General features: G+C 44.0%; 1 protein-coding gene across 3 annotated transcripts in view; it reads right to left on the bottom strand.

Moving 5' to 3' along the window:
- Nucleotides 1-1266: 1266 nt before the first annotated feature.
- LOC118789881 (kelch domain-containing protein 3-like) overlaps nt 1267-18539 on the bottom strand; it is a 35168-nt gene continuing 17895 nt past the window's right edge. For 2 of the 3 annotated variants that reach the window (XM_036546601.1, XM_036546600.1), the window contains 4 exons: nt 6177-6250; nt 5706-5784; nt 3681-3747; nt 1267-3529 (listed from right to left, as the gene is read on the bottom strand). In XM_036546601.1, coding sequence (XP_036402494.1) covers nt 3497-3529; nt 3681-3747; nt 5706-5784; nt 6177-6250 — 253 coding nt within the window. In that variant the 3' untranslated portion in view covers nt 1267-3496. The remainder of the gene's footprint in view (nt 3530-3680; nt 3748-5705; nt 5785-6176; nt 6251-18539) is intronic. The other variant, XM_036546602.1, reaches the window with a different exon arrangement.

Here is an 18539-nt window from a genome sequence, read left to right as displayed (position 1 = left end):
TAAACAGAACCTTGTCAACTTTATTGTTTATACAATTAAAGAGCATATTGCACAGTAAAACTGGATTAACCTTGGCAAATAAATCTTTTTTTTTCTTTATGCAAATGTAATGTAGAAACCCAGTGGCATCATATTCTTGAATCTGTTGGGTAACACTACCAGAAATGAAACCTGGATCCTCAGTGCACCTCCACCATCAGTGTGCTAATAATGTATGATTTTATTGTCATTGATCCACTTCATTTTCCTGATACAGTTTTTTCCACTCATGTTGTTGAATGAATTTGTTCGAATGTCATTGGCCATCATCCGTTTGTGAACTAGAACAATTATGAACTCCAAAAACATACCAGAGCTACATATGGCAAAAAGAAAAATATAAACAAAAACAACAAAAAATCTGTAAGCCCACAAACCCGCTGAGCAGATCAATACAATGATTTTTTTTAATACAGCCTCAACTCTGAACCCATCATGCCATTTCTGCCTTTGGAACCCGATCTTGATCGACTTCATTGTTCATTTTACTGAAGAGATTTTAGGGTTACCTCTTCTGCTAAGAATGGCTGATTGTTCTTTGCTGAAGACCCCTTGATAATGAATGAGCATGTAGCTCTGTCTTTTTCAGAGGTGAATGCTGTTTTGCAAGCTTCTTACATCAATGGAGTAACTGGTGTCTACTAGTGCTATGTACCAAGAAAAAAAAAATGTAAAACATTAATGTGTTTTGGCAATTAACAGCTTATTAACAGCTATTTGGAAATAATCAAAATGTAGTGATTTTCCAATAAATGCTACCACTCCTCTGTCGGTATGACAAACCAGAATACCATAATAGTCATTCCAATGACTGTATCATGAAATGCAACCTAATAACATTTCAGACCCAGACTATAATATCTATTTGTATTTTTTCTCAAGATATACACTATACTGCATTTTTTGTTTTTATTTTTCACCCTGAAGTATTCCTTGGAAAAGGCAAATCATTACACCCCCAAACAACCTGATCATTATCAGCTTATAAAAGTAAAAAAAAAAAGGGATATTCCCATTTCTTAGTTATTTTGTTCTTTGTAATACAGTACATCTCATTCTCCTTTTATATAATGAGTGCAGCATTTCTGAAGCATAATCTACATTTGTTATTTCATGTCTAAAGCATAAACATAATTTAAAAATCCTCCAAAAATATTAAAACAGCAATTTCATATATAATAATTGAAGATTTTTATGAATTGTTATGAAGCACAAAGAAAAAGGGTCAGCAAACTGCAATGTATTCACTTCTAATAAAGCGTTAGATTTCAGGGTTGAAATCATAAAAATAACTTATCAACCAAATGATAACTTTGAAAATTGATTACAACACATTTTAGCTTTTCTTCTACATATAACTGCAATGAAATGAATTAAAGAATAGAACAGAGAGTAGAGACTGCAAGCGATTAATGCTTGACACTGGACGTGATTGGGTATCAGGCAAATGAGACTGCAGACTTGTTCAGGCCAATCTGATGCATCCACCACATTAGGCAAAAAAACAAAAAGAAATACACATAGGCAGAGCCCTGGTCTCATCGTTTGAGTCCTGAGGGAAACACCAGGCGTACTGTAAATATTAGCAGCTAAAGTTACGGGGGCTGGTGCAGGCATGTGGTGTTGAATAGTGCTGCGTTCCATGAATAAATGAACATGTACACACACCTACGGACAGACCTGTAAAAGAGAGACAGCGCATTGGTATCACCTTCCTGTCCTCCCCTACCTCACCCACACAAGCACATGCACATGCACCGCAAGACTCCCATAACGTACGGTGATGCCCAACCAGCTGTGACGTGCTGCGTCTGCATATGCATCATCCCTGATCACGTTTCGCAAACAGGACCATACATCCAGCACAAAAACATACATGTGTATACATCAGTAATTTAATCTTTTCCCATACAGGGCGCCTGATGTCTAATGCATTGCTGTTGCTAAACTCATCCTTGTCGCCGTATCTGGTGCACTCTAGAGAGCTTTCTTCTGCCACTGAGAGCATCCACATAAAAAAACAACAACAGGGGACCCCTAAACATTTAGGGAATATCAGCAGCTACCAATAACGAAATCAGAAAAGTCGTCACACACTCTCTTGAATATGAAATGAAAAATCCAATCAAAATCTGTTTGGGTGAAAAGCCATGCAGATGGGTCAGGCCACTGCCCACGTTGGTGCACTCAACTCATGCAACTTCCCCAAAGCCCAAACTCCATTAACCTCCAAACATATTGGGCAGACCGCAAAACCAAGTGACTACAGACCAAGGCGCTGAAAGACGACAGGAGAGGGGCATTAATTAGAGCAGCTTGACCTTCTTCCACGGACAGTGAGTGATATCACGCCAGTCTGGCCGCAGAGCGGAGACTGAACTGTCATCACAAGCTCAAACCACAGGCATGTGGGTTGCAGTTTGACCAGACTTTGTCATTGCTTTCAGACCACATCAACATCATGTGAACATGCCATTTAAGGTGAGGGATCTTAGGATTTTGTTCGTCTACATGAAGCCCCTGTGAGAGTCTGTGGTGAGAGTTGCTGCCCTGAACTGTACATGGACCGTACTCCATGTGCAAGGAAATGGAAGCAGCACATTACAGACACCAGCCTGGTTTCATGCCTACCCTGAGGGGGAGTGGATTACATGGTGCGAATCACACACTTGCTCATGGCTAACTTCTTTTTTTTTTTTTTTTTAGCAGGAGTGATACTTGTACCCTCTGGCTGATACTCATTGGCTTTGCAGTTAATACAGTTTGGAAGACATCTCTCTGACATAATCTACCTCCAGAGTGTCACTCTGCACAGAACACTTCCATTACTTCCATTCCGTCCAACAGAAAAAGGATGATTCAAAATGTTAGCATGAGAAAGTGATTATCTAAAACCCCACATGAGAGGTGGATAAAGAATGCCTTCTTCGTGTGCAGATTGCCAGAATTACTTTCCATGCTGAGCAGATTGAAAGGAAAAAATTAAGAAGCAGAATATGGTCATTTTTCTCCTTCATCAAGTCTTTCAGAAAGCCTTTTGGAAAAAGCACTTGTGTTTTAATGCCGTACAATACTGCAGTTATTTTCCACTAGTCCATGTTCATTCCTCATCAAGAAATATCTGCTGCCGTTAATCAAAACAAAGACAGCAGAACACACCACATAAGATCAGCACCTTTCATGAACACCCCAAAGTCACAGTGTCCACTGATTAAAAAGAGGAGTTTTTTGTCTTATTTCTTGGAGATTGAGAAATCCATAAAAATGTTCTGAGCCAGATCCAAACTGTACAAATAAAATCTTCAAAATCTATTTTTAAAAAAGGCCAAGTTCCTCAAGCTGGAAGCCTAAAAAGCAGATCTGTGGTGTCAGCAGCCTGGTTTTCGTACTGTTGGGCCGTGTGTGGGTCAGGTCCAGAACGAGTCAGCCGTGCGATGAGAAGATGGGACGGCTGATATTACTGTTGGTGGTCATGGCTGTCAGCTCCCACCTACCCCAGGGAGGGATGGAGAGAGGGAGATAGAGAGAGGGACAAAGAAAGAGGGAGAGAGTGTGTATCAGAGCAGGACATTCACACTCACTAAGGCCTGAGGTGTACCTCACATATAAAATTCATTTTCAAAAAGTATAATGATACCTACAATTGTCGCTTTGTGTCTGCACCAGAACTGTGTAGAATACACAATTTCACGTTCTGTTTTTCTGGCCCTGGATAAGGGCACATGAGCAATACATTAACACATGAAAACAGTAATTCCGCACCCATGCAACAGATTGGCCATGCTTGCTGGGCAGACCTTTCTTTTTTTTCTTAACGGAAGACAATGAGTGCTCTTCAGAGAGCTGGTGTGTGTGTGTGTGTGTAGGGGGGGGGTGTCTGTCCTCTTGTCCCATTACCGACTCTACTAATGGCAAAAGACACACGCCCTGCATCAAATCAGACATGCTATCTGCACAATCTGGCAGAATGCACATTTGGCATGAGCTGCTTTCATTACACTAGCCAGATAACGGGCTCTACTAACATTTCTATTTTCCATTAGGCCTTCTGTCTCCCATACACACCACCCTACTGATGCTTATCAGAGCCAAACCGTGCCATGTTCCAACTGACAATGTAATGACCACCGGATAATGTAATAATTCATCATAATATATTTACCTTTTCACTTACAACATAATAACTGTGTACAACGCAATAAATTTCTGGATAACATAAATATTTCTAACAGATATCAAAATAACTTTTAATGATAATTTAATAACATTATCAGTTAGTTATTACATTATCTGGTAACTTATTTTTAGATTGGCGAAAGTAATAATTTTAACTCATGTAATAAATCTCTGAACCCTATTTTACATTTATTTTTTTAATAAGTAGGATTTAAGTTTTGTATTTTGCAAGAAAATTCCAAAAGCCAAAACTGAACAACACCAGCTTCTTAGGAGCTCATGCTGAAGCTGAATACTGAATTAAACAATAAGTTACTAGTGAAAGAGGTCACAAGCAACTTTCAACATAAAGACAGATAAAAAAGACAAATTACAACAGCTTTCAAAAAATTGTGTCTGTCCAGAGAGCTGAAATGCCATAATAAATCATCTGAGATTGTGATTTACATTTACATCATAGTTTTTTATCATGTGATTTATTACATCATCACTGAAACTGATTCAATCATTCATCAGAAAATAACTGTTCAACAGATAATCTAATAAAAAGGATTAGATCATCTGTAAATCTTAATTGCTCGAGAGCAATCTGATATTTACCATCTATCTCTCTACCCATTAGGTTTTGGAATGAATGTTCTAGTTTCGAATTAATGTTCATTCTAATGAAGCTGTACAATTTAGTCATACCAAATGTAAGATTTGCACTGCAAATGAAATTTAAGTTCTGAATATGTTGTTCTATAGTTCTATTTTGGATATGTAGCTATTCGGCATCATGCCTGCTTTGTATTTTCTGTTCTATCCCAGTCAAGCTATTCGGACGGTTCTAGGCACCCTGAGAAATGCCAGCCCTAGCTGCCCACAGCCTGGCAGGAGAACCTTCTAGAGGGTCCCTGAAACCCAATAACCAGAAGCTGGGTTGCTGACGAGGTCTAGTGCTGACCTGTGGAGAGGGGTCAAAGGTCAGAGCTCAGACTGTTATCTCTGGCTCTGGTTTCACGCTGCCTCTAACTCGCTGTGTGCATAGCGGCCCAGAGCAGTTTGCGTGTGTGTGTGCGTATGTCTGTGTACGTGGCTGGGTGGGGGGTGGCCCCTTCAACAGGTTACAGAGTCCTTACAAAGGGCAATGGGAGTCAACGGGACCCCTCTGACCCTGGCGAGAGCCTCTTAGGGTTAGGAACACAGTTGCTGACACGAGGGCGCACCCATTCGTTACCACTTTAACATGACACCTGGAACGTAACACTTCGCTCTGCCGGACACTCTGACCTCAACAGCAACAAATAATCCATGACACTTCTCCAGCCTTTCAAGTAGAAAGGTCCCGCATCCAACACTGCCATTTATAGTAACATAACTAACATTAATAAGTGACTTAAGTACATACCAGTATTGGCACAGCCAAACTATGAAAAAAAGTTGGATGAAATAAACATGGTTTGAGATGTGGAAGAGAAGAGAGAGATGCTAGACAATGCAAATCTTACCTGATGTCATGTGGCAGACCAGACTGATCCAGGCTGTACTGGATAACAGCTATTTTGCATAATGTCTTCAAATTAGGGTCTGAATAGAGAGGAAAAATCAAATAAATTAAAGTCAATGAATCATCTGAACAGGCTTTCAAAGCGCTATTTTTACCACCACATCTATTCACAAATACAGGCTGTGGCACTTCATTTGGCAGTGGGATTTAATGACTACAAAGCAAAGGCACTGACAGGCAGTTCCTAGAACAACTTGGCCAGATTTCTCAGAGGGAAGGCTGATTTTTTTTTCCAAGCCCCTGGCATCTGCTGATCAAGCCTGCCACCACCCTGTCGCAGCGTACACCAGAGCGCCGACTCTGTTCTGTACGGAGGAAGGAGTGCCCTGCAGCTCGGGTCACAGGGACGCAAGGCCAACCCACGAGGCAGAACCAACAGAAGGATCTAGAGGCAGAGGCTGGGATTACTCACTGAAGTCCAGGATGTACAGGTCAGAGTGATCCATGAGGTTGAATTCGTCCCCCATCCCCTGCTCTGGACACGGACTGCAGAGGAGACAAAGCAGAAACCAGCTCAGGCCTTTCCCCAGTTCAAATCGTTTTAATCTGAACAGGTGTAATTTACTCTGAGATTCACATCTGTCGTCACAGCCGCCGAAACTCGGCCTCGTTGTAGAAGTCATTTGAAAATCCAGTGAGCAGCCTGGAGTGACCCATAAAAATCTGCAGCTGCTGGTCTCAGCCTCCTCCGCACACGCGGTCATCAGGGCGCTCTCTCAGCAGGGATGGGACAGGAAGTAGGGAGTGTGATCACATCCTGCGTGTTGTGCCTGGTGTGCAGCATGGCCCAGGCGGCACACAGCCGGTACACTGCCAGAAACCAGGGCCTGGAGTGGACTAACAGCAGTGCTGGAGAACTTTTGCACCTCTGATGCCAATTTCAGACCCACAGGGTTTCGAAGAGACAGGCCCACGGTCCGATAACAACACAAAGCAAAATGTTTTCACACACCCCCCCCCCCCAGACCCCGGCCCTCAGAAGTTAAGAATGGAATCATGAGCAAGTGGTCGGTGATGTATCAGCCCAGCGTGAGGAAGCATGACTCACCATCACCTCCCTGTGTAACATGTCCACACTCACACGCACACTCTCTACTCTGGAAGTACTGAAATGGAACCAACCCACTGTATTTCACTTTTTCCCTTTTTTTTCTCGTTTCCCAAGGTCCTTTGAGGAGCATGGTAGATTTCTTCTTTTGTACATGGACTGAGAGCAGAAACAGAGGCCATTTCTGAGGTTTTCTCTGATGTGTTCCGCTGATGTCCCCTCCCCCCAACCCTGCCGTTCCCACACGCGCACGGCTTTTATCACCCAGGTACAAATTCAAGAGCAAGCGGCGGTCTGGCCGTGGGGGGATCAAACGGACAGAGCGCTGCTGGGCTTATCAGGTGCGGCGCTCATTAGGGCCTACAGGAAGCGGGGTGTCCCCGTCAGACGGGCAGGCCGTCCCTGCTGATAGCGGCCCTGCGGCCCCCCCCCGCGCCCCCCGAGTGCTGCTCCACTCCGCTCCGGCGCTATCAGGCCAACATCTGTTTCCTGCTGAAACTTGAGGAACACGGCCAGACCAGACACCTGCTAGGCTCACGGAGAGACCTCGCCGCAGCCGCTCCGAGACCTGCGCCTGGGCTCACAAGAATGCCTGGCACCGCCACAGCACTGACAGTCAGACAGGTTAATGATGAACAGCAAGTGATTTACAGGGCCCAGTGGTAGTGGCATTGATAATCCCAGCAGCGCTGATAATCCCTCCGGTACAACTGCAGGAGAAAGTACATCCACATAAACCTCTTTAGCTGGCAGCTAGCGTAACTCCGGGTATGCTAATCATTGAATTCTGTTTATTTTCCCCTGACAGATCATTCTCGAATTAAACAAGCATAATGAAGTTGCTTTCCTCTTATTTACCTGCTTTACAAGAACACATAACTGGTGAGATCTGTCACAGCAAAATCAAACCCCTGGGAAGGCATGACTCTACACAAGCCATTGTGTATCTGCCATGTAATAATTACAAAAATGCACAGTGCTGTATGCTTTTCTAGGCCACACTTAAGGGTTTGTTTCAAGACTCATGTATGACCACATTGCAACACTCCGATAGTAGTATAACATCTCTAAACACATCTGTTTTCACCTTTTTCTAAATAACAAGGTTTTCAATCGAAAAAAAAATGTCTCAAGAGGTAGGTTTAACAACACAGAGGGAAACAGATACTACTGACTTTGACTCCTTAATGTTTGTCTAACAAATACCATGAATATCAAATCTAATCTAGACTTTAAAGAATTACTGTCATTGGCTTTCCTTTTAAATCTCACAGGGCTGCATTTTGTAGGTCTCCATTTTCCATCAAGATGGACAGCAACTATGAATGGCAGCGCAATGTGTCAGCTAACCCGAGCATCAGAAATAAATGAGTCATGAGTGGGGTTTTATTTGATACAGCGCTCTGTTAATATCACATTTATTGACAGATCACTGTGACAGCGCCGCGGTCCCCCGCGGCCATTCCAAGGTTAGCGCCAGGGCTTCTCGCCTCCTCGTCCAGCCCCTCTTTCCCTGCACGTCCAGGATGTTGTAAGGCTTTTACGAAGCTAATCTTACCTAAACAAACAGGGGGCCCGAGTAAAGCAGGCGGGCCAGGAGGGAGGGGGGAGGTGAGTTTGGGGGGCACGAGCGCAGGGGTCCCAGAGGCCAGCTGGGGAACTCATTACGCGCCCCGCCACCCCGGGAGGTCACCCACCCCGGATTAAAGCGGGACCTTTATCAGCCCTGCCCCGCCACAGACTCGAAACTCTGTCTCTCTATCACAGAGAGGCCGGCCCGTGAGGTTGGCCGTTACATTAGCGTACGTGAGATATTTATTTGTCCTTATCTCCGGGGGCATGCCACAGTGTTAATCTAACGTGCCCTGCGAACTCATTAAAAAACCCCCCAAGCGTTGTTTTGCGCTGTAAGTTTAGAAAAAGTAAAAAGCTCAAGTTTATCGTTATTTCGAAGGAAACAGATGCAACTTTTTCCTCCGGAGAAGATTTAATCTACTTAATTTACTGCAGTAAACCTTAACTTGTACCAAACAAATCCATGAAACAAAATCGAATGGCCTACACACCTTTTCCAACCCTGTATGTCTGAAGCACAACCGACCACACAGACAATGGGATTGTGTCTTTGTGCTATACTCATATCAATGTGGCTGAGAGCTCAATGGTCCTCTGCAATTTATTGTGTTTGTAGGATGAAAGAGTAGCCCGCAAATCTAACCTCAACAGCGGAAAGGGTTCAATTGAAAGGGTCACCACTGACGTACGCTCCTATGGAGAGCATCTCTGAATGATACCTGCCGCTGCTGAAGCCTTGCATCCCGCAGTCTGTGGATATTAGCAGAGCTGTTATCCTGACCTCTTGGTCTGCTTAATAGGTTCAACCGGAGACAGTGTTGCTGTCTTTTTTAGCAGTGCTGTTTGGTACAGTCCCTTCAGAATGATATGCATGAGCGAGTGCATGAGTGAATGAGTAATGTGCTAGAGCCCAGAACCTGCTGGTGAAACCTCTGTTGTTTGAGGCACTCACACACATAGTATCAGTACCTGAAAGGCCCACACACGGCTTCTTATAGTATGGGGTGTCCAGAGGCCTTCCCCAGGATCACTGAAATCCCACGCCAGCCCAAACTGCCTGGAGATCCCACACAGGAGCCAGCAACGACTGAAAAATGAACACATCTTCATCCATGCCTCAATCTTAGTCACTCTACAGCCACCACAGCCACCATACACCATGACAGAGGGCCTAACCTACACGGGCAAACAGAGCAAAATGGGGATACTGGCTGCGGCATTTTTCTCGCATGTCCATAAAAGTGGCCTGACGTGAACCTGAGCAGTACGGGAATGCTGTGACCGGTGGGGAGTGTAAATGGTGGAGGCAGCGAGAGCGGTCTGACGGCGGCGAAAGTCTCAAGGTGTTAGTTTATTGGCTCTCCTGGGGTTTGATGGGCTGTTTTGTTACACGATCAGCAGTGTAACATTAAGTGTGGCCATTGCTTCCCGGTCCCGCTGTGCACTCGCTGGGACAGTGCAGGGGGAGACAGACTCATCCCCCCCCCCCCCCCCCCGACCGCCCCCTGCTACAAAAACACAGCTTGCTGTTTTACACAACACCAGCTGAGGGTGTCTAATCGGGACTTCCAATTGCCTGAGTCGTCCAGCAGCACTGCCTCATACCCTTGCCTGTAAGCACGTTGTTGAGGACTTTGAAAAGAGGAATAAAATGGTATTAAACCGGAAGAAACGGCATTGGCTGGGGTTTCTCTGGTGCCAAGAGTCACAGCAGTAATCTAGCATCACCATTCCCCTGTACTCTTAAACCTGGAATTCACTAAGAAAGAGCTTCTTTGTTTTTAAGAGGGAAAAAAAAAACTGTCAAAATCAGACAGCACAAATAACCCATTGCTGTTATCTACCTCTGGACAGTCCCGACCCAACAAGCACTCGATTTGTTATTTCTTCGTGCTTTTTTATCGGTCGTATCCTCATTCTTAGGGGGATTTGATGTGTGTCCACTTCCTCTCCCCACTTCCTGGTGACCTGCAGCTCTCAAGAGCACTGCAGCTGTAAGGAACTCATCATGCAATATAACTTCCTGTAAAAGGGAGTTATCTGCCGAGCCAGGTGGACGCAGTCCGATACCACACATGTGCTGCTGAATGCTACCTATGGACTCACCCCCTCTCCTGCTCCAAAACACAGGAAAACCTGAGGCCAATACTCAGGGTAATCACTATTATCAATGCAATTAATACAAACCACTATATACAAACTCTAAGTAACAATCAGGGCTGTCGGACAATTACATTTTGGACTGTTTTTACCCACTAGATGATTCTTTTGTGTTTCATATATAGGATTACAATTATCTTATTTTCTATATTTTGGTATATTGTATAGCTATCATACTGTTTATTGACGTTCCATTGAATATGCACTGGGCGTAGCTTCATCAACAAGTACATACAGGATCAACGTTCATCATGTTAAATAGGAATGCAAATGAAACCATATTTCTAGCACTTGATAAATAAGCAAAGCTAATAAAATATTTATTGGCTATAGCCTCAGTAAAACCCACGTTACAAGTATCATAAAACCAATTAGCAGAGTTGAAACCGCAGGATCAAATGAAGATTTGACAGGTTTGTGTCTGCTTTTTATTCATGGCTGGACACCACAAGTACTGCACACTGTGGAAAGGTAATTCTTTCATAAAATATTAGTCTAAGTATATGATCTGCACTCAATGCAATACAAATAATGCATTAACTTCCAATCTTAATGACCGTGACATCTGATTGCGGCCTAATCCTTCTAGCCTCCAAAGTCTATTTCCTCTGCCTTAATCTCAGCCCACCTAAACCCTTCCTTTCCCGCTCTATCTGTGCCCCCTTCTGTGCTGGTACCGGAGGCTGGATTAAGGGGACGATGCAATGTTAATCTTCAGGTGAGGCCAAAGATTTTAACTGTGGCTAAAGGGGAGACGAAATGGTGTGTTAAGATTGCCTCGAGACAAAAGGGGCCCCATGTTTCAATTAAGGCTACCGTAAAGACAGAAACATGGTAGAAGCTGAAAAACAAGGTATCTGAAAAGTATCCCTCCAGCCCACAATCAACAGTAATTGGTGGTTATCAGAGAGTCATTAGCTTATTGCTCAGAAGCAGAGTTTCATACTGATTACCAGGCTTTACCATGAGCAGTGGGAGTGTGTCTCAGTTATTTGTACAGGAAATGCGGAGTGCGTTTTAAATGGTCCCCGGTGGCCGCCACCGCACCGCGGGCCGCGGTTGTCGGGAGCGCTGGAAAAATAATCCGTTTCCTGTGCGCACTGAAATGGAAATGGAAACAAAAACAAAAGCCCTGACGCCAAACAGAGGCTTTCAGCAGGAGAGAGGCTGCAGCCGAGTGGCCCTCGGCTCAGTCCGACGCTGCTCTGCGCCCTGCTACTCCCCACAGGCCTCACCCTGCTCCTCCAGGCCACTGCACACTGATACAGTGTGTAGCACAGGTCTGCGGGCCTTCTTCAGAGAGGCTGTCCCAACAGCTTAAAGCAAACGTCTAACACAAGCAAACACTGTATGTATTTAACACAAAGCCCATGCGGAAAGGAGACCTACGACAGCAGCGGCAGTGTGCAGTGATTATGCATAATGAGGGCCACCACACCTGTACTTGTCCACCCTCCGATCCTGCAGCCCTAATCCCGTTAACCTGCTTCGAAGCACCGCCAAATGTCACCTGAACCAGGCTGTTCATGCGGCGCTCCACACAGCGCACTTAAAGTGATTACACTTAATGTAAACAGTGTGAGTGGCGGTGCTGGCGATGGGGAGGGGTGTCAGGAGCGCATTAAGGCTTCAAGGAGTCCGCTTTGAAGAACCCAGAGTGCAAATGTGTCAGAGGAGCGTTTGCTGTTTCTTTTGTGTGTGCGTGTGTGGGGGGGGGGGGGGGGTTGCGTGGGGTGTTTTTGCGGAGCTTATCTCTGTCTGTCCGGGGGCCCTCCTGGCCACGTGCAGGGCGCCCCGCATCCTGCCGGGGTCACCTCCTCTGTTTGACAGGCTTTGTCTGCCCGCCACTGCCCCTCCCTCACTCCCCCCGGGCACCCATGGCGACGCGCTGGCCTGCCTTGAGCTGGGGCAGCACGTGTTGGGAGCCCAGACTGTGAAGATTTCCTGACACAAAGCTGCGAGCTCCAAGGCCAAGTCTTCCTGGCCCAAGAAACAAGAATAATGGATTGCTGCACAGATGGAATCAAGACGGAATACAAGACACCACGGGTCCATCCCATTACGGTGGCCTTCATCATTTCCTGTCTTCTTATCATCAACGAACAGCAGTTGCAGCTACTCTCCGTCATTTCTGTCCAGTTGTGCCTGGTAATTGCTGAGAGCCGCTCGCTTGATTTCTCACTCATACAGCCTGCCAGTGCAGGAGTGATACTACTGTTTCTTGGAAGACTTAGTCTAGTTGCAGCCCAAAAAAGTCTGCTTTGGGCTGATGATATCCTGGATTGTAATAATTCACAAACCATGGATCATGTGGCCTGCTAAACTGATATGATGCTGTGATGCTAAGAAGATTCATTCAGACTGCTTACAGCTAAGCCAAATTCCTTTCATTTAACCTGGATGGCTTCACTGAATATCCAGTAACATAAATGGATGGTATGTCAAAAAAATATAAGCTTTGCAAATGATTGTGGATAAGACTGTTTTCTAATTGTGTGAATAAATTTATGCAATCATCTGTCTGTGTAGACTGAATTCCAGTGATCTACAGGCACTTCTACGGGACAAATTCTCAAGTCCACTGAATCAACCAAAAGCAAGGGCTTTAAAAAGACTTCAGCTCCAGAGGAGACAGAGCAACATGTACAGCACAGAGAGAAATTCACCATAATCACACAAACTGACTTCACAAAAGGGATGTTAACCCAGTCCCTCACTTCATTTCCTCCAAAGAACACCTTTGTTTGCAATGTTTATGAGGATGATGGGGTTGTTTTGGTTGCCTAGGAGATAGTCGTATAACAGTGTCATAGAACATCCTCTGACAGAGCCCAGTTGCCTTCACCTATGTTCCGTTTCTGTCTGCGGGCCACATAAGTTTTTTAAATACGCTAAGCAAAACACTGCTAGTTAAAAACTAGGTGCAGCCTCTAAATCTAATGGGCTACTAGGAAGGAGATCCTGCCACATTTAATAAAGGTGTTGCTGCCAATGGCTTGATAGGACTTTTAATAGTTTGATCTTAACTGTTTGTAGTGTGCATTCAAAAAGAAAAGAGTCATTCTGTGAAACTGGGTGTTATCGATTAAGCATTTAAACCACTTCATCATTTGAAAGTATATTGCACAGTAACACACCCCACAGCCTTTCTCCCGCTAAACTACTGAAGCTAAGTAGGGCAAGTCTTAGTTAATATTTGGAAGGAAGACCTCCTAAGAAATTCACATTGTTGCGGGGCGCTAGTTAGGCAGCTTTCCCCTAGGACCTAGCTAGAGTCCTCTAACAGTGATGCAGACACTGCTTGACTGTGATCCGTGATCATTTCAGAACCCATGACATTTATGCAGTGGGAGTGAGTGTTCCCCAATGATCTGCCACTGGCTTTTTTAGTCCCCTACTTCCCCCATCTCACTAGTTAAATAAATCCTTCCTTAGCCCTCCACTTCAACTGATGTGTCAATCTACCCAGGTACAGGCTACACACTGGTGGTGGCTGAGATGACCGCTTCCTCCCCAAAAACAATGCAAAGTGCTTTAACACACCTGAAAGCCACTATTTCAGTAAAACACCATTCAGCCGTTAGCCTTGAGGCAATCAAGACGCAAAAACCTTTGTGAGGTATATATTTATCTACCGTAAATGTCAGTCATGATGTCAGATGTAGTCAAGTGCCGAACACAGAAAACACTTCAGTCCTGCCGAATAACCCCACGACTGGCTGCAAAGCTGAAATGAGCAGGCCCACACCAGGGCCACGCTTAAGTCAGCCCTGGGGAGCTGGAGTGTGACTCATGAGCCAGCCAGCCAGATAATAACAAAGCAAGCGAAAAAGGAGAGAGGATGGAGTTTGCTTTTTACAAGAACCTCGGAAATTACGTTGAGTCTCAGAGTGAGTTTAAGCGAGTTGTACTGTGTTGAAACGCAATTCCCTCATATTACTATTAGCCTCCCTGGTATAAAAGAAATAATAACGCAATTGACATGAAAATGAATGAACAGGGATGCCATGATTCATGGCTAAATGACACATTAGTCACCTTTTGAAAAACACATGTCCACATCTCAGCAGTGTGAAGAAAAAAACACACATTAACTGTGATCTCCAATGCATGTTTTTTATGCTTTTTTTTCTTTTAGTGCACCCACACGATTTTTAAAGTCTCTTTATGGTAACAGTTTCACGCCTGTGCTGAAACCGTCACATCCCTACCATCCGCTCCAGACATGCCCACTATGGCAGGCCAAAGAGCATACACCAAGAGGCCATGCTGCAAAGAGGCTCACAAACCCATCAGAGATTATCTACCATTTCCATGAAAAGAAAATCTAATGTAAAATGTGTGTACAATGTGGTGCAAATAAAAAGAAAATAAAATGATAATGCTAGTTATATTCTTTCATCCATAATATGCAAAACTACTGATTTTTATTTATTTATTTTTAGCTACATTAAATTTATATTTCCCTGTAAATTTACCATGGTCAAAAGTAAAACCAATAAAACAGACTTTCAAACAATGATGAAAAAGAGGCCAACCACAAGAGCAATCACAACATATAAAATATGGGCCAGGCCCAAGTATGATATGGTATAAAGTATGGTACCAAGCATTTGCTTTCAAGAATGGCGTTTGGTAAATGTAGTATTTGGGACTGCGCTGACTTTGAATCCACAACCGTAACAATCAGCACGAATCAGTGTCTAGATTTTTTCCAGATCAACCAACGGCCATTAAGTACTTACTGTCTATTATACATGTCAACAAACCATTCAAGTTTGACATTGTTTTCTTTCAAACACTGATAGCTTATTAATGTTTTTTACAAGATTTTGTACAGCTTTTCTTGCCTCGTAAATGAACTGCACTAAATAGCCCCATGAGCAGGGAACTCTCCCGCTGGTTTCTCAGCTTCAGTTCATACAGCCTCAGCGGGCTAACTTACTCCAGGAAGGGATACGTGATTGGACATTTAATTTCAGACTCCCTGCTACAAGTCAGTATTTTTTTTACGATCTTAGTATGAGCCCCTAAAGCATGCTTATGTGAATGTCTTTGACTATGAAATCCATTTATATTTTTACCGAGACGCGTACCCCACTGGCATTCACATTCTTACCATGGGATTTTACTCAAAGAATCAGACACAAGCGATTAATGAGACTATATTTCACTCATGGTGGAGAGAGTCCCTCCCTGTCTATCGCTAATCCCTCAGGACTTCAGTCGTTTGGAGTTGTAAAGACGATCAATTTGTGGGCTGTTAAAGGCTTTCATACACTAATCCACCACCAGAGTTCTCTGCCTCGGCTGCACTGACGCTCACCTGCACGTACACACGCTCGGAAAAAAAAACGGATCGGATTGGACTGACGTTAATTACAACGAGAGCCAAGTGTTCAGAATGCAAAGCTGCTCCAGCGTGTCTGCATACACAGCGCTCACACTTCATACTGCCCAGAGCCCATTTCACATGGTAATAAAAACACTCAATTTCAATCACAATGGGATTATATAAATGTCTCACTGCTGCTAAAGCCTGCCTGTGAACCGGGGGGGACCATCATCAAAGTGCTCCCTTTTCATTCAGAAAGGTCAGTTTAGCATTTTCTAACCATGCAGAAATGCTTATTCCCTTTTACTGTGTTACTGTGCTACTGCGCATGTAACAGTACCACCCCTTTGGAAAATTCTGTGCTAGAACAACATGGTTTTGATGGTAGGGGGAGCAGAGGTTATGCACTCTCCTGTGTGTATGTATGTATGTGTGTATATGTGTGGGTGTGTGTGTGTGTGTGTGTGTGTGTGTGTGTGTGTGTGTGTGTCAGTCAGTATGGGTGAGGAGGTTAAATAAAAGGCTGATAAAACAACTGAAAAGGACGGAGGAGGTATACACACTACTGTGCGCCACTCTAGCTGAAGCTTGAGTTTGTTTGGCCTGCGTTTCAGTGCTATTGCATGCGCTGAAGAGGGAAACAACAGAAAAAGGGGCATAAACCCATGACTCAACGCACAGAAGAGAGAACAGGCCTCGTCTAATGATAGAGCTTCCCAGTAGAACACAGACACTCCACAGCATTAGGCCACACTGGAGCACTGGTCGTCCCAACATAAAACAGCCGCATGGCAATGGTCGAAAATATTACCCAAGCTGTTCAACTCCAAATCACTGAATTCAAGATGTCCACTGCCAGCATGCCAACCCGTCCCATTCCTGTTCCCCTCCTGTCAGAGAAAGCTCTGTCCGCAATGTCACAATCACTAGACTAACCAGAACTGACTTACTACAATGTGGAGCTGCAAACCACAGACGACACATGCACACAGACACAGTCATACACACGCAAGCACACATCAAACAAACAATCGGTCAACAAACAATGTGCACAATTCTCTTCCTCTACAGACATATAAGTGTGGAAACAGGACAGTAAGGACAGTCATTGTGAATGTTAAAGTCACATTCAAACTGGAAAGCCCAGCTAGTACAGTACAGTACAGTACAGTAACTCTCAGGGCAGTCACTTTCAATAAGGACAGACAATGTGCGCTCAGTCTGACTGTATTCACTATGTCTGTGGGCAGTACAGTTGTGGATAATATGACGGTGATTATTATGACTGCGGTGAATCCGAATGTACCCAGTCTATTTGTGGTCTATCTGTGGTCAGTATGTTTGTGGAATGTGGTCAGTATATTTTGTGATCGCTACACTTGTGGTCAGTATGACTGTGGTCAGTACCCTGCCAGGCAGTGGAGTTGGCCCTGTAAATGAGTTGAGCAGAGCTGCCTGCAGGTATCAGGTTTCAGGCTGAGAGAGGGGGGACTCCCAGAGGTAATAAATCTGGGGTCCCCTCCCCAACTCAGCATGCATGTTTACACTGCTATAAGTGGTGTTGAATGGCCCCCGCTAACAACCAACACTCCCCCACACCCCCCACACCGGAATGCATGAATGCACAGACACTGTATAAAGCACACTGCAATTATCAAACGCATGATGCAAAAAACATACCAACATATTTCTGTTTCACTTCAAGTATCTAATGTCAATCATGTCAAATCAACAAAAGAGTATGTGAACATATGGATATAATCAAATGTATGAGCAGGATAATACCACAACGTGACAAAAGGGTCAATTAAGAAAAATCTGACGTGTGTGACACCATTATCTGAATATTATAATTACTTTCAAATTGCTTACATCCATTTGAATCATGGGACTGGCTGCACCTACTGTAGCACTGCAAGCTGTTTCAGTAAACTAGGCTTGAATCAGAAGAGGCCGCTGGCGCATTGTGAGACTGCAACGCTGTTGACCGCAGTGTGATGGGTACACATATTGTTGTGATGTTGTAGTTGCTAAAAAGTTTCCCAGACACCTCCTCTTACCCTTAGCCAATCCAGTGTCTAAGGCCCTTTGAACACAGTTGGTTCACAGAGTTAATAGTTTTATTGTGCTTCACTAAAGCAATAAATTATTATTCAACAAATTCCTCAACTTAAGTAAATATCACAAATGGTAAGAAAATATCAACTTAGGTGTCTGCTTTACATCAGTTTGAAAAGCAAGTTTTCTCAAGAAACAAGAGGGCGAACGTAAATCTGAGACTCTCCTTAGCAAGTTCTATGCAAAAATAAACAGACATAGATTGAATGAGGCGTCCACCACCTAATTTGTGATGAGCACTACCAGCATTTGTCAACTTTATTACGACAAATACAAATCATTCTTCAGCCTTGGTTGTTTAGAGGCATTTCACTGAGTATATATAAACGAATCGGACGGCATCTGCTAAATCCGAGCAGAGAAAACACTGTGTCCAACAAAATGTATTTCCTAACCTAAACCTGCAAACGGATTTAGTGTGTGTTAAACAAAACGTCGTCCTTGGAAGCCACAACCTGCAAATATTTAAACAATTTAAATAAACCTAAATTTAAATATTTAAATTAATTTAAATAATAAGTTATAATGCCTGGTAGGAA

The sequence above is a fragment of the Megalops cyprinoides genome, chromosome 15 (genome assembly GCF_013368585.1).
Source record: "Megalops cyprinoides isolate fMegCyp1 chromosome 15, fMegCyp1.pri, whole genome shotgun sequence".
In the NCBI taxonomy this organism is placed as follows: Eukaryota; Metazoa; Chordata; class Actinopteri; order Elopiformes; family Megalopidae; genus Megalops; species Megalops cyprinoides.
The sequence above is the reverse complement of the archived record's forward strand: the minus strand, read 5'-3'. Positions and strand labels throughout refer to the sequence as shown.